Source organism: Passer domesticus, chromosome 15 (assembly GCF_036417665.1).
Source record: "Passer domesticus isolate bPasDom1 chromosome 15, bPasDom1.hap1, whole genome shotgun sequence".
NCBI lineage: Eukaryota > Metazoa > Chordata > Aves > Passeriformes > Passeridae > Passer > Passer domesticus.
In genome coordinates, this window is record NC_087488.1 from 8,051,097 (window position 1) to 8,075,128 (window position 24,032).

General features: G+C 44.3%; 1 protein-coding gene across 4 annotated transcripts in view; it reads left to right on the forward strand.

Moving 5' to 3' along the window:
* The first annotated feature begins 868 nt into the window (after nt 1–868).
* BMERB1 (bMERB domain containing 1) overlaps nt 869–24,032 on the forward strand; it is a 59,808-nt gene continuing 36,644 nt past the window's right edge. The window contains exons 1-4 of one of the 4 annotated variants that reach the window (XM_064390051.1): nt 871–1,212; nt 2,585–2,655; nt 3,879–3,908; nt 4,062–8,139. In XM_064390051.1, coding sequence (XP_064246121.1) covers nt 912–1,212; nt 2,585–2,655; nt 3,879–3,908; nt 4,062–4,241 — 582 coding nt within the window. In that variant the 5' untranslated portion in view covers nt 871–911 and the 3' untranslated portion in view covers nt 4,242–8,139. Of the gene's footprint in view, nt 1,213–2,584; nt 2,656–3,878; nt 3,909–4,061; nt 8,140–14,297; nt 14,586–24,032 lie in introns of those variants that run through there. The other 3 variants (XM_064390054.1, XM_064390053.1, XM_064390050.1) reach the window with 3 other exon arrangements.

A 24,032-nucleotide genomic window follows, 5' to 3' on the forward strand; every position in this document is an offset into this window, starting at 1 on the left:
CAGCGCCGGGCCCTGGCACAGCGCGCTCTGCACGCTTAGTACATTTACTTAGATCTACAAGCCATCCCTGCCTATTTTTAGTTGTTCACGGAAGAATTCGTGATCGTTTCAGAGGCACTAATCCAGGTCACAGAGCGAACTACCACCTCCAGCCTGGAGATGGTTCCCTCAGCCAAGCCGAGCCCATCGCCAGGAGCAAGGGGAAGCTCCGGGCGCTCCCGGATGCGCTCCTTCCCTTCCGTGGCCAAGGTCTTGCAGCACGCCTCACTACGTGCTGTCACTACTCAGTGTCACCTCACTACGTGGACTTCAGATCCGCTTTGTGGCACTGGGTTTGTGTGTACAAAGCCGTGTACACGAGTCTCTTCAATAACCTCACACCATTTGGCTTTCTCAAGCTGTCTCAGCAGCAGAGGGCAAAGCAGAGGAACCCCAGGGGCTGCTGCTGCTGCTCAGCAGGTGCGCATCGGCCCTGCTCAGACTGCAAAACAGGCGCAAAACTGAGAAGAGGAACCTGCTCATGTAAGCACGCAACAAGGAAATAATTGCAAAAAATTTAATAAGGAAACAGTGCCTAGTTTTCATTTGTCACTCAGTAGCTGCGGCACCAGTGCACAGTGACCCCATAGTGCTACTTAGGCCAGAGCGCAGGTGACACGGTCACCTACATCTCCGGGGTGAATGCACAGGCACTGGAGAAGCGAGCCCACGAGCTGACTGCCCTGCCATCCCCCGGGGCCATCCACCACCCGCCGGGGCGCGGCGTGGGGAGCCGGCCCTCCCCGGCACAGGGAGCGCTCCGGGGCCGCGGGGATGGCGAGGCGGCGGCGGGCGGGCCCGTGGGAAGGAGGAGGAGGAGGAGGAGGAGGAGGAGGAGGAGGAGGAGGCAGCGGCGGAAGCGGCGGCGGGCGATGGCCGGGGCGCTGCTGCGCGGCGTGCGGCGCTTCCCCTGGCTGTGCAACGTGCTGCTCTACGGGGGGCTCTTCGCGGCCGGGGACGCGGCGCAGCAGCTGCTGCGGGGACAGCCGCCCGACTGGGCGCAGACGCGCCGCGTGGCGCTGGTGGCCCTGGCCTTCCACGGCAACTTCAGCTACGTGTGGCTGCGGGCGCTGGAGCGGGCGCTGCCCGGCCGCCGCCCGCCCGCCGTGCTGGGCAAGGTGCTCTGCGATCAGCTGCTGGGCGCGCCCGTCGCCGTCCTCGCCTTCTACACGGGTGAGTGCCGGAGAGCCCCGCAGAGCCCCGCGCAGCCGCCGGCATCCGCCTGCCCCGGACACACAGCGGGACCGGCATCCGCCCCAAGGGTGGCTGGGGACCCCCTGCCCGCCCCGAGCGGCTCCGCAGCGGGACCGGCATCCTCCCCAAGGGAGGCTGGGACCCCCTGCCCGCCCCGAGCGGCTCCCGCACCCCGGAGCGCGGCTGGCGCGGAGCGGGGCCGCGGCCGGGCGCTCTGCAGACCCCGCAGCTCCCTCCGAGGGTGCCCGCGGGCGCTGAGCCGCCTGTGGCACTTGAGAGCTTTCCAGGAGGGGTGCTGGAGCAAAGGAGGCCTGTCCTGAGCTCGGTCGGGCGCGTAGCTTTTAATTAGCAGCAAAGAATGGAAAGCACCTTACGAGGATTGCAGCATCCATGTCTGTTTGAATTGCTGTGCTCGGTTCTCAGCATCAGCTGTCTCATTTTCCAAAACACGGGTGTAAATGTCAGGAAATGCCATCGTTCAGCGAAGCAGCTTCTACTGTGAGAGTCTATAGAAATAAAGCATGCTACTAAGGGCTAATCTCAAAAGCTAACAAGTAACAAGATACTTTAAATAAGTCTAGTAACTATTTCAGAAATAAACATGAGGGAATAAGAAAAGTAATAGGTGAGACTAATGTAATTAAATGCTCTCATTTAACTTAAACTTAATGTGGTGGAAGAGTAAGACAGGTCCTCTTTTTGTCTGGGACTGGGAGATCTGCATTCTATCACTCCAACAGGGAAATTACTCAATTTGTGATTGAAGATAAATGAAGCAAGAAAAGACATCAAACACCAAATACTTCCACTCGAGATCTTAACTGTGTCACAACTTAAGCTGAGAATTGCCCAAGGACCAGAAGGATCTGAAGGACCTGAAAGGGGCTAGTAAAAGTCCCTGAACTGGGTAGCAGTAAAATAATGTATCCATTGAGATTGATAACCCCAAGGCATGGGAATACCTAGAAAGATCCTAGAGTCAGACTAAGGAGCCTCTGCTTATGTGCAAAATGCCTTATTCTCTCTCTCAAAGGTGCAAAAGGTGCTTTTATCCTCTCTGTTCCACTGCTACACCAGTGGTGTGTGGTGTGGCACAGAAACAGATGCCACAACCCCTGCACACCCAGTAAATCCCAGCTGATCCTGGGTGCCCGTGCTGGGAGTCAAGTCCAGAGATGAGGAGGTTTCATGTACCACTATTAGGCAGTCAGAATGGTATTTGTGTAACTATATCAGCTTTTCTTTCAAATATGTTATAAGGTATTTTGAGAAGGGTCTGGGATGTCACTGCAAAATCTGAACATTTCATTTTTTGCACTTTTTCTGATTGTTGTAAATATTTTACCACCAGGTATGAGCATCCTTCAGAGGAAAGAGGACATCTTTTCAGACTGTAAAAAGAAATTTTGGAATACATATAAGGTGAGGCAAGCAATTTACTTATGTCACAGCTAAACAACAACAACAAAAAAGATAATATTCCTTCCTCCAACACTCTTTTTTACTCTTTTTTTCTTTCACTCCATTATTTGATTATGTGTAGGAAGCTTTAAGTGCCAGCAGTCACGTGAAGTAAAGGCAGTTAGGGTTGGGCAGTGCTGCCAGATGGGTGAAATTATGCCTTTAAGAAGTAAAATGTACAGTGTTTATATTACATAACAGTTGCACCCAGCTCTGTTTGAGTGACAGCCCTACAACATTGATTCTGGGTTTTTTTATCTTTTGTCTTAAGAACTACCCACACACCAGTGTTTAGTTAGTGATACTATTGACAACACTTGTACACGTATTAAAATAATTAATTACAGAGACACTTTCTTTGAGAATCATTTTTAGCCTGTACTTTTCAGTGACAATCTTCTCACTTTCAGAAACAAGCCCCCTTGTTTTAAGAAGGCTTTGCTACAAACAGCTGGCTTTGATTTGCATTTCTGCATACACAAGACAAAATTATCTATGCTACCTCAGAGCTGAGCAAGCTGAGAATGTTAAAGGTTTCTCAGATGCAAGAAGAATTATGGATGGATTAGAAGGGGAAAAAAAGTAACAGGAGAAGATGTGATTGCAATGTGAATTTCTCTTCATATTGTAGAACTATATAGGTGGGATGGAAAAGGATTATTTTTATTCCTATGGAAGATGATGCTAAAAGCAGTGCCCACTATAGCCTATCAAAACATAAGGTTTCCATCAGCCTTATGTTCTATGAGTAAATTATCCATTGATTTTTCTAAATATGCCTTACGTGTATGAGTAAGTAGAAGGAGCACTGCAAGTGTGAAATAAATAGTGTTCAGTGGTATTTTTCATTAATGGCTGAAACAAATGTTCACATGCTCAAACATTTGTTCACCCATCTGGTAAATGCATTTATTGTGTCTGGTGTCAGATGTCTGTGAAGAATTAACTGTGCTTAGGGTTTTGTGTTTAAAATTAGTTAAAATGAGGTGTTTGAAAAACTCAGAGCATAGAGGCTCATGAAGATCATTAGAAGTTTAATATGGCAACCTCTAGGTTAAGCAACTCATTTTGTAATTGAACAGCTTTTATTAACTTTACTCAAATACATTTCAGTCATCACTGAATGTGGAAAAAATGAATCTCGGTGGTTGAAATTCATAACAAATGATTTGTTTTCCTTTCAGACTGGACTGATGTACTGGCCTTTTGTGCAGGTGAGTCCTCAGGGTGACTCTGTGAGCCTTTCCTGCTGTAGAACCTGGGGTCCTGTCTATCCACGCTGTGTCTGACCCCAGGAGGAGCAGTGCAGGTGTTGGGTGGGTAAAATGCCTGGAGCACTGACTGAGCTCTCTCTCCTTCCCACACAGCTGTCAAACTTCATCCTGATCCCGGTTCACCTGAGAACAGCTTACACTGGGCTCTGTGGCTTTGTCTGGGCTTCCTTCATTTGCTTTTCCCAACAGAGTGGAGATGGCACAGCAAAGTCAGCATTCATGTGGCTCCAAGGAGAGAAGGTCAATGCAGACAAAGAATCATCAGACAAATAAGAACTTTAGTTCTGAACATATTCTAAATTGCTAAACTGGGTTTGTGAAAGTCAGTAAATTACACTGCAGCCTCATGTTGTGTTTAAAATAAGCAGTTATCTCAACATTTGGTGGCTAGTATAAGCAGTGGAACAGTTTGTCTTTGTGCCTGTTTATTTTTCATAAAATAGGCCAGTTGTATATTGACATTTAATTATTTTCATGCTGTCAGCGCATCTCATCTGGAAACAACTGACTTACAGGGCAATGTAAGCATTTGTACATCATGTCAGACTGCCTCACTGAGGAGAAATATTAACTGTAATTTAATTTTCAAGCAACTTGTAATTGCTAGAAAAAGGAGAATAGAACATGAAATCATCAGTTGTTGGACTTGACAATTGTTATCAATGCAAGATTACTTTGCAGAACAAAATGTAATGGATTCCATATCTAAGAAGTGGTGTTGAATTTGTTTAATTGAGAGGAAACAAATGTGCTGTGTTTGTAAAGCCCACATTTCTATGGGGCCAAAGTTTTATTCTAAATGAAAATTTATATAGGAAATGTATTATTTCATAGAATATGCAAACCTGGACTATATTTGTACATGTTTTATCTTAGCTGGGAGATAAAGATTGCTTTGGTCAGAGCCCTTTGGGGTGGGTGCTGCCCATTGACCCTTGGGGTCAGTCAAGCAGCTCCTGCATGGTGGAACCCCCCAAGCACTGCAGGGAGCTTTGGTTCTGTGTGCAGCCACTGCTTCCTTTGCTTCTCAAGGGCCATGGGAGTCTTGACTCCTCTACTCTTTTCAGCTGTTTCATCATGCTGAAGATATAATTAAAATTTTGATGTAAAAGAACATGGGAAGGAAGGTAGCATGAATGGGAGAAACCAGCTGTATATATATATCAGGAACTTCCATTTTTTCCTCAAATGGCTTTTAAACATTCCTATTCATAGAAGACTGATTAGGGGAAGGTGAACATTAATTATGGATTTACTTTGTCAGCTTGAGGATCAGGTCTGGATATGGGTATTTTTTAAATGTGCGTATGTATCTCAAAACAGGAACTGTGCAAGTTTCTATGATTGCAGTAAGCTGAAACCAGACCAGTAAAGGAGCCCTTGCTATACTAGAGTGGGATTTTTTGCCTTGAAGTTACTAAGTTGTAAGCTTGAAAGAGTGTCTGATTTAATGGGTCTGATTCTAAAGAGAAGACTCATCCCTCTGTTACAAGAATAATAAACCCCTTTGAGGAATGTCTGAATTCCTCAGCCTTGTCTAAATAGTGTCCCAAAGCCTGCTTGGGCTATAAATATCCATTATTTTGGCCAGTAGTTGTACTGCTTAATATATTGCTAACAATTATTTGTCACTGTAGGAGCCCAGTGCTGCTTAGCTGAGAAAGGGAAAGGGATCATGCAAGCACTGCCCAATCTGTTTCAGGTAAAATCAACTAGTTTAGCATGACCCAGTGCTCAGGAGTGATGCAAAGTGCCCCCATGAGCAGAGGACAGCAGCAGTGGGAGGAGGTAGAAGGCAGGGGCTGCTTCCACAGCCTGTTCTGCTGGCAGGCAGGGGGAGGAGGTGCCTTCCCTCTCAGGATGGACAAGTCTGCAATTCCATCTTCAGCTGCACAGGCAGGTACGAAAGAGCCCACCTGCCTACAGCCTCAAGGTGGAATTAATTTTAATTGACTTTTGACACCTTTGCTGTGGAGATCTCCAGCTTGGCTAGTTGGTTTAACCCTGCATGTTGGAATGTGCACTGAAGGGCCCATTTCTGCCCCTCTCTGAGGTGGAGGCTCAGATGAGTGGCTGCTGTGTCAATAGCTTCCATGTAGATTCTTATATTTGGTGAGTTGAATTCCCCTGCTGGACGTTGCTGCGTGAATCACAAAGTGTGAATTGCGCTGATGCTGGACATCCCAGGAGGAGTAGGAATGCACAGAGGAACTACTGAATTTTGTCTATTTAAAAAAATGAGTGAACAGACGCTTCAGACAGCTATAGCTGTTCAGCTGTTCTTGTGTGTATGAAGTCCTCAGGATAAAGAAGCAAGTAGTGGTTTCTTTCTGTTGATATTTTTGGGATCAGACTGTATTCTAAAGTCTCTTCTATTTAGTAAGAGCTAAAAGTTTCAGGTGAGGTGTGATAATTAAGTATTTAACTTTTTTTTTACAGATGCTATTTATTTTTATTTCTGCTTGTGCCTTAAGTGTTTAATGATTAATAGCATTCACTTGGAGAGGGAAACTGGAAAATAATGTAATTACAGAAAGAGTGAAATGCTGTTGGTTTACTGTAAGCAGTATGTGATATTTTGCTGTAACTCAGAGAAAAAAAATCTTTCTTCATAGGTATGGTAGGTGAAACTGAATTTCTAGATGAATCAAGAATTTATAACTCATGATCTGTATAATGCTGATGCCTTTTTTCATCAGGACTAACTAATAAAGGAAAGATCCATCTTTTATTTTAAATGGCTTAGAAGCTTATACAAGCTGTGCTTTGTTGCTCTTGCTTTTGTGCTATCAGATTTTTGCTTGGGAATTTGAGCTAAATCCTGTTTTGTCTTCAGGTTTCTTTTGCTGGGGAGTTCAGAATTTCTCTCCATCTTTTATTACTTGAAGTACAGTTCTTTCATGTAATGGAAGCCTGTGGCTCTTATATTTCAGTAGACTTTAGATCCTGCATAATCCTTTCCCTTTCTCCCTTTCTTTTAAGGCATTTGACAGCTAAGTAACACAAATCCCTTTTCACATAAAAAAGTGGTTTTTCCCTTTTAATTGTGAGCACTGATTGGTCTGACAAACATTTCAGACCCACAAAATGCAAAACAATGAAGCTGCATTGGGACAATTTCTCAGTGTGGATAAATTTATGGACATTCTAAAGATTTTCTTCCTCTCATAGTTTAGTCTGAGGACTTAATCCCTTAGTTGTTAGAACCTTCATTATTCCTTGATATCTTTTTGGCTTAGAAGATTAATTTCACAGGATAACAGAATGGCTGAGGTTGGAAAGGACATCTCTATGTCCATCCCAGGTCATCTAGTCCAACCCTATTTGACACATAGGTAAAGTTTTGTTTGCTTCTTCTAACAACTCAGTAATTTCCTGGGGGAATAAAAAAAAGAAAGAAGAAAAAAGATGGGCAAGGTTTATCCTAATATCTCTCTGCTACCATTTCTAAAATAGTCATAAAGGCCTTATGACTATTTCCAGGAATTGCACTGATCTTACTGCCAGCTGAACATGCAGATTCCACAACCAGCAGGATGAACAGAATTTTACATCACAGAGGTGCTCAGGAAGGAGCAACACACTGCCAGTAGCTATTAGGCCTGCAGTCAGGTGATATTTTTATGTCATGGATCCTCTCTAAGAGCAAATGGGATGAGCAGACGTTTATATCAGTTCCAGCTCCATGTTATTCTGGATGGTTGTGGAGATGTGGAATCTGAATTTGATAAAATGAGAATTTCAAAATTTATTTTTCTACTGAAATCTTTTATGTAAATGAACCTTCTGTGCTTACTAGTATGCTAAATACATCCTTCTTGGAAAATTCACCAGAAGGCCTCTGTCTTTTTCACACCAGAAGCACCCACCCAGTAACACAGCATAAAATAACCAGTTCCTGCTGCAGCGAAGGTGAAACTGCCTCTAGTCTGTTACCATATCTGATATGTTGAATTCTCTTTATAGAACAACCTTTGAAATCTATGCAGCTTCAGCCTTCCAATTCTCTGCTGTAAGTGCCAGTGCTTCCTGCTTGTGCTGCTGCCTCTACTGCTAGTGCCAATCCAGTGAGATGTGCAAGAAATACTTGAATTTTACTAAAATAACGAATTTCAAGTTGACTGAAATTGTCTGTGTTTTTGCAAAGGCTTAATAAACATTAAATGCTGTTCTTTGGCTCTGTCTATCTTTAACTCATATGTGTATAAACAAAGCCAGATCATATGTAAGGTTCTTTTGGGATCTTCATGGACCACATGCAGCAAAAATCTCAATTTGATGTCACAGACCTTAACACAGTAGTGGAATAAAAACTAAGGAGGGATTATTAACTCCCTTTAGAGTTTAGTTGCATATATTAAGTCATCTGCCATTTCTGAATAAATTCAGGACAGAACTCCCATCTTTAAAGTCTTATGCTGAAGCCAGTGGACTTCTATTAAAAAGATGCAAAATTTTGATATAAGTATTTCTCTAGATAATTAATATATTTGCAGGAGGAATGGAGGAATTTAGGTAGGAAAAACATATAAACAACTTTTCTAGAGAGCAGATGTTAGAAATGGGGTCCTTACTGAAGGACTTTACTCAGTCAAGTTTGTGAGGGATATTCTTGGGAAGGAAATGGTTCAGGAGATTTGAGGCTGAAGGGAGTAATATATTCCACAACTGGAAGAGAGACACCACCTCCATTCCCTGCTGTAACTTCTTGTATATTTAGAATGAGGAGGAAGCTTTATGGAAAGAGTTCAAGTTGAAAAATTCTCTTTCACAGGCTTCAAGGCCAACAGGGAGAAAAAGCATCACTCAGTCTGAATCCTTGGGTAGTGCAAAGCAAAGAGTTCTTCCTGAATCAAACCAGTGATGTTGACTCCAATGCCATCTTCTAGGAATTTATCCAAACACTTCAAGTGACAGAGGATTCTGTGTCTCAAAGAAGTTATTTATGTGTTCTTATGAAATTTTATTACCTACCCACATCAATCTAGCCTTAACATTCTAATAAAATGTTACTCCCTTTCTGAAAAGATTTAATGACTAGGTACAGCAGGCAAAGCCTTCTGCGTGCATGTAGTGGTAAGCAGAGTTTTTGTTTATTCCTTGGATAAACTGTAATAGCTTTAGCTCTGCTAGCCCTTTGCTACATCGTTCTTGAAGCTCATTTGCAAACCCTTTTTTGCTCTGCAACCTCTAAATGTAGACAGTAATGCTGTTTTAATCCCAGTGACTTTCACATATGTCTCAGATAATATTTTTTCTATCTCTGCCTAATATTCCTGTTCTAAACCAGCCAAGGACTGTCCTCTCTTAATGTTCAAGTTCACTAAGAATTCACATGCACTTGCTAAGCCCACCATGTCTGAAGTTCCTGTAACCCACGTTAAACAAGAACAAAGAATGCAGATTATGTGTCTGTATGTGTTGCATATAATTATCAACATCATCCACCCTAATAAACACTGCCTCCCCCCCCCTTTTTTTTTCCAGTTTTTTAATTTATTGTGGTTGTGCCTAAAAATCTTGCACCTTGTATCCAGATAGAAAAACAGTTTAGTGCAAAGAATATAGCAGAATGTATCATTCCCTGCTATGCAACACTAGTAGCAATGACACCTTTTTGTGCCGAAAGAAATCTTGGGCCTGGAAAAGTCTAATGAGGTGTGAAGTAGGGTCAGAAAAGACACTGTCAAGGACAGCTCTGCTGTAGCAGAGGGTACATGAGAGAGCTTCAGGAACTGAAGAATGGGTGGTTTTGTTTGCTGTGTTCAGGGAAAACCAGTCATGAATGGGGGCTGTAAAACAACGGGGGGAAAATGACAGCAGGTGGGTGTGCACACACCTAGGGGTGTGTAAGTGAGGAGCAGGGACACCTATGCTGATGCTCCCCTCTGCCAGAAGACCTTAAAAATGGGATATTGATAAGTCACCCTTTCCATTTTGCCCCCTCAAGACTGACAGAATCAGAGACCAGGAGGGAGCATGGGTATGTAGCCCGTTAGGTGCTTCAGTCACCAGAGATTTTGGGACATTGAGAACTGCCTGGGAATGAGAACTGTTCCCCATTTCTGTCACTGTGCTTTATCCAGTTACAACAGAACCAAAATGCACAAGCCCCCAGATGGCTGTGATAAATGCAGGGTTTGGCCCATATGGACTCAAACCATGCACACGAAGTTCTGCAGCACACGAGATCCTTTAGCTGGGGAGGAAGTGTCAGCTTCATTCTGAGTTGTGTGTCCTTTTACAGGGTGTAACTTGGGGCAGAGAAATCAAAGTTACATCTTCCCTGGAGTTAGTACCTTACTGTAGCTAACATGCACTTTGTGTGTGCATACATAAGAACAAACTCTCATTATTTCTTTGATTTGCCAGGATAGCAGCTTTCCTCACATTGCTCAAATATTTGGGAAAGAAAATACAAATTTTGATGATTCCTTTTTCCACCTCTAGTTGTTTGTTTTTTCCTGTTCTATGCTGGCCTGGAGAAATCCACCTTGAGAGACTGGTGCCCTGTGGTGTTCTTGTTTTGCCATTGCTTACACCTCTCTGGGAATTAAAACCCACCTTTACTCACCTACCAAGGGTGTTCAGCTGCTTCCATTTCATGCATCACATATTTTTACATCCAAAATATAACAAGACTGTTAACTGCAGCTGATTAGCCATGACATGCCAATGACACTGAAGGATTTTGTATTAGTTCTATATCTAGTTCAGAATGGTCACCAGACAGTGATTAATTATTATGTGTTCGTTACTACACCTGATACATCATGGCAATTACCCATACAGTGTTTTGCTTACTGTTTTGGGGTAGAAATTAGTAAAATTTGCTAATGGAACACAGGTACAAATATAGAGAGAAATTCAAATTGTAAAGAAACCCTTTCAGAAGTCAGGGCAGTGACTTTATAGCTTCCAGTTCCAGGGAGGGGAGTAGTGAAATGGCTCACAGAAGTGAACTTGCCTCTTAGGGGTGATGGAGCACGGACACTGCATAGGGAAGGAATCAACAAGACACTGGCACAGTCTCTTTGGGTGCCTCACATCTTGCAGGCAGTTTTGAGTTCTCTCTGTAAGATACCAACTTGTATAGGTAAAATAGAAGCTTACAGAAAGTCACCTTTACATTTTGGACTATGTGAAATGAGAAAAGGCTCAGGCCCTGAAGGAGCTGTGCCTGGAGCTGTGTGCTGCTGTGTTTGCAAAATTTGCACAGGATGTTTATTACTTCAAAATGGACATGCCCACATACAGGCTGAAATATTACTTGTTGCCTGCTGTGTTTGCAAGTCTAAAATAGCCCAGACCAATTTATGCCGACATCTATTTTTACTGAAATCAAACATCTGTTTTTCCTTTGTAGCTATGGACACCCATCACTGATGCAAAAGCCACCTGCATAGTGACTCACCTGCACAGCAGTCAGCTCAGTCATACCACTGGACTTAGCTCCAAATGCCAAAAATAAGACTCTTAAACAGGCAACTTCACTACCCATGGTATTAGTAATGTATCTGACAAATGCTATAGCAGGTTTTTCTGTGAAATTTGTACCTTAAAAAGACATTGAACATAGAAAAAATTCACTAAGACAAAAGTAAAATGGGAAATAAAAAAGTTAATGAAGTATGTTTCTGAAATCTCTGTTTTGGTCAGAACTGCAGCTTTTGAAGTGCACAGATTGTTTCCATTTTTTCTACCAGGTATTTATGCCCTGACTCTTTGCTGCTGCATTTCCCAAATTTGTGCTGTGTATTCTGACCTTCTATTAAAAAAAAAAAAACAGCTGAGATAAATCTAAGTCATGTCTGCCATGGGGAATCTGTGATGTCTGACAGAGGCCAGAGAGCAAGAGATAAGAGAGTGGATTTGCCAACTGTTCCTGCCCAGCTCTAGCTCCTGGTGGCAGGATTTAGTGAGAAATGGGAACTGAAGCTGCCAGGGAAAATGACTGCAAGAGCAAAGTGCACCTCTGTTTCTCTACCAGGCATTATGTTATGAGTAGTGAAAAAAGACCCAAATGTTTGTATTTTCTGCATTAACAGTGCTTTCAGCAGAAGAAAACCAGCCTTCATGAGTAAAGAAATGCATTTATAATTTATATTGCTAGGTCCACTGAAAGACATCATCAGTAGGAGAGAAATTTAATTCCACTGGCAGCAGTGCTCCAGAGTCACACTAACAAAAATGCTGATATTACATTAGCAAATAATTGATATATACTTGGGCCCTACTCTTGAAAAAGTCTTTGTGCAGAACCTCTGTAGAACTGGACCTATACTGGATTTTGGGACTTTTCAAAATGGGCAGGTGAAAACTTTGTAATTACAATAAACCACCTTATATATTCTTTGCTTTATGTAAGTAAATTCTTTGCACACGAGTTTCTGCCTAGTGGGTGTTTTTCAGCCATACTAACAAAAGCAGAGCTTTAAATATTCAACTATTTCTAGGATAACTCCCCCATCTCTTAAACAATGCAGTTGGGATGTAATTACCTAAAAAATGTGAAAGGATGGTTTGAAATTAAGTAGTCCTCAGATCCACTAACAATTGGCCCTTCTCCCTGATCAGCCTGTTTCCCTTAGTCCCACTCTCATCCAGATCCCAGATGGACTCTCATTCCTCCCACACTCGTGTTCCTCACTTCTACCAGTGAGTCAGTCCAGCCCACCCCAGCAGGCAGCTGCACTGTCACCCAAAATCAGCTGTGCAGAGTCCTGCCACCAGCTTTTCTGCTTGACTCACAGCTCTGTTTGGGCTCTGTCTCTAAAGGCCAAAACCAGCGAGGATGAGGCACTGCACAGCCAGCAAGAGCTGTTCCAGCATGTCTGGAGCTCAATTCGTGGCACATCTCTGGGGAGCACAGCTGACAGAGAAAAATCAGAGTGCCCTGAAGATGTCCTAAAACTGTCTAGCTCATCTTGTTGGCTAATTCCAGTTCTCAGGAAGACAAGTAGAGAAATTCTCAGTTACAATTTTAAAAGCAATGTGGGGGTTTTCTGGCCTCCGGCATGTGAAGCACTCCTCAGACAAAATTGCTCACACAATAGCATCAATGTGTGCCAGCCCAATTAGTAAGTGTACCACTGAATCCAGAGGTGGTGTTTTTGAAGTGTTGATGATTAAGGACAAGACTGAAGGCAAAAGTAGGTGATAAACAAGTGAGCTTTCCCAGTATTCACCCAAAGTACCCCATGATTCTTGATAAGTGAGGCAAAAAAGTGTTAAACCCCTGATTTGCAGTAGGGCACTGGACAACCTGCCTAACTCCTGCTTCATTGTCTTTATGTCAGAAGTTGTACCACTCACAGTAAAGTGCAATGTGATCTCACTAGGAAAGGTAGGCTCCAACTGTAAAATGCTGTTCAGGGATTTAATCCACACAAAATCCCTACAACAAAAGTAGTAATAACAGTAATAATCACCGCACTTGTGCTTCCTGCAAAATAATTTCCTTTATTCCCAGCAGGCTGCATAAGCAGCAAAGCTGCATGCTGATGAAAAATGAGAGACAAAATTGCATCACTTGTTTGAGTGCTGTTCTCTGGCTTCTGGCAACGTGATGCTGGAATGAGTGTCATTCCAGTCAGTGCAGGACTTTTAGGAAAGCCAAAGGCTGCATGCACAGGAGCCTGAGATGTGTTAGACTGCAAAAGCTGTGAGTGCCTGTGGATTTTGCCATTATTCCCCAGCTGCTCAGGTCAGAAATGTGCTCAGCGCTGCACCTGCCACAAGATGGACAATGGACACTTCCACCGTGCCCTGGCAGCCAGCGGATTTGTGAACTCTTGCCTGCTCGAGTGGTTCGGCCGGGCAAGGGGAGCTCAGCAGGGCTGGGAAGGGAAGGGAAGGGAAGGGAAGGGAAGGGAAGGGAAGGGAAGGGAAGGGAAGGGAAGGGAAGGGAAGGGAAGGGAAGGGAAGGGAAGGGAAGGGAAGGGAAGGGAAGGGAAGGGAAGGGAAGGGAAGGGAAGGGAAGGGAAGGGAAGGGAAGGGAAGGGAAGGGAAGGGAAGGGAAGGGAAGGGAAGGGAAGGGCTGAGCAGGGCTGGGCTGGGCAGGGCAGGGCAGGGCTGAGCTGAGCAGGGCAGGGCAGGGCAGGGCTGAGCTGAGCTGAGCTGAGCAGGGCAGGGCAGGGCAGGGCTGAGCTGGGCAGGGCAGGGCAGGGCAGGGCTGAGCTGAGCTGAGCTGAGCAGGGCAGGGCAGGGCAGGGCTGGGCAGGGCAGCGCTGGGCAGAGCCACAGCAGCGAGCCGCGGGCGCGGAGCTCCGCGCAGCACGGCGGGGCGGGCAGTGCCCACCCGAGCGGAGGCAGGGCCGGGCGGGCGGGGCGTGTGTGCAGCATGTGCGGGGTGCGACATGGCTTTGTGCGGCGGCTCCCCCGCCCCAGCCCCGCACTGAGCATGTGCCGGAGCCCCTGCCCGCCCCCCGCCCGCGGGCCCCGCGCCGCGCACCGAGCGCCGAGCCCCGCGCAGCGCCCGCGCCGCTGCATGGGCTGAGCGGAGCCCCGCCATGGAGCTCCGCCGGTCCATCTCGGCCAGCGCCGAGGCCGAGAGACCCATGCGGCGCTACGGGGCAGTGGAGGAGACGGAGTGGAAGGCGGAGGCGCTGGGCAGAAGTGAGTGCGGGCCGCGGGTGCGGGTCCGGCCGGCGGGGAGCCCCGGCTGCGGCGGGGCCGGGCGGTCCCGGGTCCCGCTGGCCGGGCGAGGCCGGCTCGGGGAGCAGGGTCCCTGTGACATTTTGCCCTCTGGGCCGGTGCTCGGCTGTGCCGGGCGCGGGGCAGCCCGGCCGGGGCGGCTCCAGCCCCGCCGTGCCCCGGGCACGGGAGCCGTGAGCGCGGGGCCGAGCGAGGATCGCCGGGACCTTTGCGCTCCCCCGTTGTATAGCAGGTGGGGTTTAACATAGAGGTTTTCATAAATGTTGGTAGTCTTTAACGTGTTTGACGTTTGGAAAGCACAGATGACGACCACTTTATTCTGTTATCTCAGGCAGAGGGTGCAGCAATACAGCGCTTAATTCACACCTCCAGTGGTTGCTCTGTATTGATGAGCTCAACAAATGTTCTGTGCTGGGAGAGCTTTCTTGAAATCATAATTTTCCAGGAAGCAGCAATTGACATAACCTGTCCGAAGTGCAGATGGAATGAGTAGTTAAAAGATACATCACTGCCAATTCACATTTTCCATGGGACCTTGTTGTCTGTAAGATACCAGCTATTATTCTTCTACTGGCAGAACTGTCTTCTTTACAACCTAATAAGCTTGAAAACCCCTTATAATTTTCCAGGTAACCACTGAGGCAAGAGATCATGAAAAGCTAGTTACAAAAACTGTACTAGACAGTATCAAGAGAAATATTTTCTAAGTTTCATCAAGTGTTTGGTTTGGCCACAGGAATATGAGCTTTTTGTGCTATCTGTTGTGACACCTTCAACTTGGCTGGTTCTGGGGTTGCTGATATCCTTGGTTCCCCACCCATCTTTTGATGTGAATTGTGAAGTCTCACCTGGTTGATTTTAAACATGGCATGGCTTTGCAGCACCTTGGTAGCAGATTTTAGCCAGTGCATCTGCTGTGTTTACTTTTCAGAGAGCGCTGTGTTCTGGAATGATACTTCTCGTCTAGCTTCAGTTTCTCATGGCTATGTTATTGTCTACCATATGCTGATGACAGGGTGTAATTCTCCAACTGCTGCTTCAGTTGCAGTGTTGGTTTTGTTGCAGTGCCTGGCACGGATTCAGCACTGAGAAACTCCACACTTTCTAAAATGGACTCGAAGACTGAATCGCTGTTGACTGAGTTGGTTGAGTCAGACACATGCAACAGTTTTGCAGGTTCCCTGGCACCATACAGACGTGTTTTCCTTTCCTTGTTCTCATAACTGTGTCTGGTTTTGTTCCAGCACTCGGGAGCTGAGTGCAGTGCGGCACTTGTAATAATAATGATAATAAAACCTGGTATCCCGAGGTGCCAGGAAAGGTTATGTCTTGCAAGTTTTGAACAAAAGGTGGTCTGCATGGAAGAGAGCAATGTGCAGGCTGAGAGGGAGATCTGATCTGCTCAAAAATATGTGCTCAGCATTGAGCTGCCACCCAAATCCCAGCTTGGTGCCCAGCACCAGAGTGGGCTGTTGGCAGGGCTAGGACCCCATGTCCAGGTGTGCACTCTGCTCTGAGCTGCCCTTCTGCACACTGGTTTCAGTTTAATGAGAATATTTCTCTGTGTATAACAATTCAGATAGGAATAGGAATTAATCTAGAGACCATGATCTGTTCTTTGAAAAGCAGAAAATTATATTATATATTTGAATAATTGATTTCTTTTTGTTTGCTCTTAGACTTCAGCTTTTTTTAAATACTGTGGAAAAAGCTATTTATAGTAACTGGTTTAGATGATTCCTGCCTATCTTTCCTATTTAAATACTAACTGACTGCTGGTCACACTTTTGCATTGATTTAAAAGAAATAGATCTTACGATTTTCTGTAATGCTTCCTTACAGTCATCCTAAATTGCATGGCAGGATGACAGTAGTCGCCAGACTGTCTCTGAAGGAGCTGAAAAACTGTCACCCCCTTTGTTACTGATGTTAACAATTAGCCCTTGATATTTGCACATTGTTTGAAATATGAAATGCTTATTAAGAGTATTAACAAAAGCAGAAGTTTATTACTGCATATGAATTTGCCCTTTTTACTCTGAGGGTTTGTTGTATTAAATCAGGATGTCTTTGGAGGCAGAACTTGTGTATCTGTACACACTGCACAGCAGAGTGCTGCTCCCTGTCAGTGCCTGGTGATGGGATGCACTCTTATCACAAGGGAATGTACATCCTGATTGTGTCCATTGCAGAACCAACGCCGTGGGGGTCAGGTTGTTTCTCCTCAATTTGTCAAACTGCAAGGGAGCTCGGTGCCAGCTTCTCTGTCCGTGGTACTGAAAGCATTGCTGGGCGCTGGTTATGGACGGAGAGGAGTCACTTCACAGCCATGGAATGTACATCGTGCACATTTCTGCCCTGCCGTGGGCTCTGCCAGCCGGGTCACCGCTGGAGTTAAGCTGGTTCAGAGTGTCTGGGGGTCTGATGCCCTGTGACCTGACTGTCAGGATCTGTGCAAGTGAAATATGGAGCAAATTGCTTAAAGGTGTCTCTTTAACAAGTCCCTGAAGCCTTTCTCTTCACATACAAGAGGGAATTTCCAAGGACTAGAGAACACTAAAAATGGTGGTTTACTATGTACAGGGCAGCTCATCTGTTTTCTAGTGCATGCATATAAAAGACAAGCTTAGGAATTGTCAGGCTTGTATGATAATAACGTGGTTACTGCCTTCCCAGTAAATGATTTTTACAGCATAGTCTTGGGGAGCCTGCTCTGAAGCAGAGCACTGGAGCACTTTGGTCAGTCCTTATTACTGAGTGCACAGCTTCATTTAGAATCATCTGTCTTGCTGTTGGCAGAGGCTCGTAATGCCCTGATTAAATAACTGCATGCACACCAGGCAAAGAGCCACAGGGACACAAAGCAGTTCTTCACCGTCCTTTTGGACACTGCACTTCTCAGATACATTTCTGCTGAGCTTTTCTGTCCTCCTGCAGTTTGTATGAGGGCTGGAGCTAAATGCAAAATTTGCCACGAATCCTCCAGCTTGAATCAGCATAAGGAAGCAGAAATGCCAGAAAACAGCAAAGGTTATGTTTTGATGCAGTTAAGTGCACCATTAAACTTGTTTACTGTTTTCATTTGAAAGGTAACTCAGCATTGGAGGTGAGCTGCCACACTCCTGTATTGCAGAGATCCACCTTTCTGACTGTTCTGGAATGTGATGTAGAGAATAGGGGAAAGGACCCTGTTACAGCTCAGTACTACAGAAGCTGGAGATTCCCATCATGAGATTCCGTAGCATGAAACCTTCACAGATGGCTTTTCTTGCTCTCCCTTCTTGCTGTGAGTGTTGTAGCACAGGTTCTGTCCAGGCAAGAGCACTCCAGAACAGCACCAGTGGGGTGGATCTAGTTTTGAGATCACTCTGTTTTTTTCCAACAGCAGGAAGATAGAACAGGTCCCATGGTCACTGAGATCCTGGGATGGCACATGTGAAAATTTATTTCACCACATTCACTTAGTTTGTCTTCAAAATCTTTCTAAGCTTGTTTGCCAGAAAGACTATTGTTTGTATTTTCATCCTCTGCTGCTGAGCACTGAAAAGACAGGTTATTTAATATTTTGTTTCTGTCATCTGATAGTTAAATAATCAAACAAATACCTTTGGGCTTTCTTTCATAATGCCCCACATATTGCACAGACAAGCACAAACCCATGTTGGTGCTTTGCATAAAAACTTCCTGCTAACCACCTCCCCAGTCAGTCAGGGATGCAGTGTGACCCTGCCCATCATACTCTCATAACACTGCTCCCCAAGCTCATCATGTTAACACTCTGATTTAAAATAGAAAAAAAAAAAGTTTCAGAGGCACAAAAAGAATTTATATGACCCAACCACCACTGCTGTTCATGCAGTGAACAGTCATGCCCTTATGTCACTGTAAATTCCCCATAATTGTTAATTGTATCTATTACAGGCAATAAAAGACACAAAACAAATTAGGCTTATTCAGGCCATCTATTAAATAGGTGGGAAAGAGGCTAACTGAAGAATATACACAGTTGTGCTTCTTTTTATAGAAACAGCTGGAATGCTGGCTTTGTGAAGGTCTGAACATGGGCTTCAAACAGAGAATGTAATTAATATTCTTTCCATGTCTCCATTTAAAAAAACCCAAACCCACAACTGTGTAAAATTTTTGAAAAGAAAGTGGCCAAAAAATGGAAATAAAACATTAATAGTGAACCCTAGACCTTTTTAGAAAATATCAGACAAAACATTGTCATGAACAAAGAAAACTGATTCAAAGGATGCTGCCGGTTCTAGATTTTTACCTTATTCATTATTTTTGATGTTAACATATGTATTGTACTTCAAGAGGAGAAGCAGCCGTGTCTGATCTGTGGAACCAAGGCAGAACTCCCACACTGAAAATCAGAAAGGGTTTTCTAGAAAGGATGGAGGCTGTTTTCTGTAGAACAGTTGTAAAACTCACCTGCTTTGATGGCAGCCAGATGGCTCTAAAATTCCCCTACACAGCTTAGGGTTTTTCTAAGTCAGTGGTGATTTTGGCTAGCAGTGTGTACCTAAAATATTCAATTTAATCTCTTCCACCAGGTCATTGCTGCTTCCCTTGTAGTTCATGAAGGAAGGCTGTAACTTGCGTTTTTATTTGCTTCAAAAGAGCCCAGAGAATGACTGACAGAGTGAGGCTAATCCAGTTTATGCCATTACACACATTGTCTCATTTTTCTAATTCCACCTCCCACAGCTGGTTGCTGCAGGCAGTACTGAGACAGAGAAAGAAGAAAAAGGGAGAACTGGAAATATTTTAGTGCCTCAGAGTGAATTCCTACTAAAATATTGGTCAGCAGTGGGGGGAACTGGGACTCTTAAAGCAGATTTTTCCAGGTGATACTTTTTGTGGGTGTCTCAGGGCTACAGAAATACATCAGTCAATGGGCCACCCTTGCTCCCATAGTTTCCCTGCCATATTTCATGAGTTTTGCCCTTCCTTCATTTTTTTTGTGCTGTGTGCCTGAATGGGGAATGGGAGGTGAGCACTGTGTTCCCTGCCAACCCGACCCCTTCTGTGAGATTCTGCATAGATGGAATTCTGATGGAATTCTTGGAATTCTGGCTATTTTGCAAAAACATGGTGGTTATTATGGATCAAGGTCTTACTGCTGCACATCCACTCACGTGTCTCAGCAAAGACATTTCTCTCACCTGAGACACTCGTAAATCTGAGGGTTAATGGCTTCCAAAACTGTGCCCAACTCTGCCAAGCAGGAAATGAACACTTAACATGTAATGCAGTGTTTATAGGCAAACCAGTGTAGGCAATGATTGCTGAAAAAGTCATAGATGAACTTAAAGTGTCATATTTGAGACTGTTGCTCATGAATTTTCTCATTTCCTTTAAACATATTTTACAGAAAAAATGCGTTAGATTTGGAAAGTAGGACACTTTGAACTACACAAATCATCCTTGCTGTTGGTAGCCTGTGGGATTATGGACTCAGTCTGTGTAATTTTTTTTTACTGTGTTTGATAACTGATGTCTTAGTTGCATGGCATGTTTTCATCAAAGAAACCACTTGTGAGAATGTGTGTGTATGTCTGCCTCAAGGGTGGTTACAAAACAGGAATCAAAACTTATATTTGGGATTGGGCATGCACTGCAAAGTACTGTGTATCCTGGGTGAGGTTTCTAGAGTTTTCTTGTAGTTACTGAGCACAAGAAAGTTTGGAACTCAGCACTCTTTAATTCTTATTCCCAGAGGGCTTTTCTTCTGTAGCCAAATATGTTCCATTTTCATAGAAATCTTACTTAATGAAATAGACCCAGAGACAATAAATAATGCTGATTTATTTCCATGAAGCATGTTCTGCTGTCTGCCTACTTAAAAGGCACAGTCTAAATGGATTCAAAACTCCGAGATGAAAAATGAATGCTTGGAGGGCAAGCTATGAGAAATCAGGAGGAGCACCCTTGGATAAATTATGTTAGCTGCCCTTCAGGATCAGCAATGAAACATGAATTATCAACATTTTGTCAGCTCATAAAAGGAAAAATATCTGAGAAAATAATTTTGAGAGTTTTTTAGTGAATGAGGATGAATGATTTACAGTGGCACAAGTTGCTCTCTGCAAAAGCCTAATGACACACATTTGGATTTTCTCATATACTGGTAAAATGAGAACAAAATATCTCACTATAAAGTGATTTAACAGATTTGTTCATCTTTTGTACAAAACAACTCAAACTAAGAAAGGAATGCACAGTCATTTCTACCACTTCTGTCCTTTCAGTCCAAAGTGAGTTTTAGAATAATGGACTTGAAGCCAAAAGAGCAGGACAGTGACCTGATCTCCCTGGGCAAGGATGGAGAAGCCTGAGTGACACTTTCTTGGCTGAAAATGGAAAACACAGTGCTGACTCCATTGGCAGGAATGGAAATTTCCTCACTGATTTCAGTAAAAGCAAAACTGGACCAGGCTCTGTGCCTTCATCTCCTAGAGCCCTGTTCACCTTGATTCTCTTCAGAAAACTCTGGGGCAGAATCTGGGGGCTGTGGCACTTCCATGAATCTGTGTCTCCTGGGAATCTGTGTCAGGCTGCCCCATGGGGTTGGTCTCTCTGCCCTCCCCTGTCCCTGTGGCAAGCAGGGGTGAGCATTTGCTCCCTGGAGAACCATTTGCACTGGCAGGGTAGTGGCGCTTCAATCTCCCTGTCTGAGCAGTGAATCATTAGGAAATACATTGGAGCCCCTGCAGCCAGCGGCTGCTCCTCAAATTATCCTTTTTCACACAAGAGAAAGCCACAGAAATTCAGTTATGCATTTCTGTTCCCACATTCCTAATCCAATCTGTAGTTTCTCTCCTCATCCCCTACCATGGATTCCCATACCGCTTCCTCTGGGCGCTGTGCCTGGGAGGGGATTGAAGTTCCTGCAGTTTGGCAGGTTCTGAGGCACACATTTTCCTTCAGGCTGATGTTGTCTGTGGCACAGACACTGTGTGGGATGTGATAGTGAAGGGCAAGCCATGGTGGTTTGAAAGCCAGTAAAATCAGGATCCATTTGTCTCTGCCTTGGCAAGGGGTGAAACCTCCTGTGATTATGAAATTTCTTTCTTTCTGGTATGCAAAGAGAAGGTGACAGCCAGGTATCAATTTGTCTCAGATATAGATAAGCTCTGCTTGAATTGCCTTCATTTCTTTGCCTCTGAGACCTCAGTCAGCTCAAACTTGTAGCTGCCCAGTGCCAGTTGTGAGGAAGAAAGTATTAGTGTACTTAAAGAAAGGTGAATCAAAAGTCAGTATGCAAAAGCAATTTACTTGGTGACAACAGAGCTTGCTAGAGAATGACTCCACATCCACAGATGAAAGGCAAGTACAAAACACTTTTTGCCAGCTGTCATCATCTGTGTGAGTTGAAGAGCCTTGTGCTGCTTCACCTCAGAATTCAGTGAGAAAGAACCGGATGGTTTTGGCTCTTCTGGCTCTGGCTGTTTGATCTTTAAGAAAGGACCCAGCTTTTGCCTGTGGCTCCCTGCAGATATTGTGTGCCTCATACACTGAAGAACAAGAACCCAGTATGATTTTCTGACCTCCCACTCTGCTGTCAGACTGTACACATTGTATGCCCATGGCCTTAAGAACAGCAGCATTCATCCCCCTGAGAAATTACTTGTCCAATCAAATGAGAAACACCTTTTTTTCCTTGGCTTCTGAGGAGCATTTTCTCTATATTTATTTACTTGCTGGAGTAGGAATCTGTTATGTGAACCAGTTTCTTTGCTGTCTGAAGGAGTTCTTTATACCAGAATCAGTTTTGGTCTTTACTGGATTGGACTGTATGTCTATAATAATTACCCAGTGGTTTTAAGGTTACCTAAAATTACCTACCAGCTAAGATGTTTAGATCACTGTTAGAAAACTGTGTTATTAGAGAATCACATCACAGAGGGGGGAGAGACAGAGAAACAAACTCTGGTATGCAGTCAGATAATTTCACAGGAGAATGTCCTGAAGGTGTGAAATCTTGAAATGCCTGTGGCCATTTTACTATTATTTCACTTGCACATATGCTGCTTTGTCAACTGATGCTCATGTATTTGTTCCTAAAGAGGTTTTACAAGACTCGTTGAGAGTGAACATTTTGTTGACTTTGTGTTTAAGAATGAAAAAAAAATTAATAAGCATAGAAAAAGTCTTTAAAAAATACCAAACTAAATAAGTTTAAATCCTTGAATATTAGCTGTAGCTGGCACTGTCACAGCATTTGAAACATGAATGCTGAAGCTTTTTGTTAGTATTACAGGATCAGAATCTGACTCTGGTGAGGAATAAAATGGAAATCCACAGGCTGTTTCCTTTGACCACTGAGCAAAATGACAGAAGTAAATGAACAAGTAATGTGTGTTTCCTAATACTGCTTTTTAAATCTCCATGACATAAAATGAAGTGATGTAGCATGAATTGCTTTCCTCGGAGTGTGGCTTCAGCTCAGCCTTGCTGCAGATGGAATGTGCAATGATTTCAGTGGAGCTCCACACCAGAGAAGGTACCTGCCACAGCAAGGAACTGTTCCAGTTTCTATTTCCAGCCTCCTGGTAGTGCTCAGGCTCATGCAGGGCTGGGCACAGAAACCCCTTCCAGAGCCTTCCTGGCAGCTTTCCTGAGCCAGACTGAAATAGCTCCTCACAGATAGAGCTCCAGCCCAGTGCCACGGAATAAAACTGACAATGAGGGCTTCTGGGTCGACCTTCAAAGGCAATTTTCCCTCATTTTTTGTGTCCTGCTTTGGATCCATTTTTTCATAGAAAGAGCTGTCAGATCACAGCCACTGTGCAAAGCTCCCCACCAGCTGCACGCAGCTGTATGTTCTCCTCCTTCTCTGAAGGACAAACTGCTGCCTAAAGTGAACAAGGTTGTATTTTCAATTCACGGCATCATGGGAAAAGGTGAAAAGAGTATGGAAATCCAATAGCAACTGCATTGTCAGCATCACAGTTTATTTAAAGGTTAAGCAAGTTTCCGTCTCACATGGGTTATTTTGAAAAATAAAATATTATTTTGTGCCCTTGGTCTGTTCCTCTGTCCTGCACACCCCCACCCAATGTGAAGATGTTAATGAGCAGATACCAAGAGCTGGCTACTCCGGGATTGCAACTCCTGACTTTTTTTGCATTCTCTTTAAATAATTGGAGAGCTACTAGGAAAGCTAGTGCCTGCTCTGACAAATCAGACCTCTAGAAAGAGGTAACTAATGCAGTTTGATTTCTGGCTGTTATTTTCTCTGCCTCTGAGGCACTGGAGGTCACTGGAGTGAGGACAAGTGGCTGGTGCTTGTGGTGTGAGAGGCACTGGGGTACCTGCAGGCAGCCAGTCACCAGTGTGGTCCTGTATTTCTTTGTTGATAAAATGAAAAAAGTATTCAAGAGGGATGTAACAGTG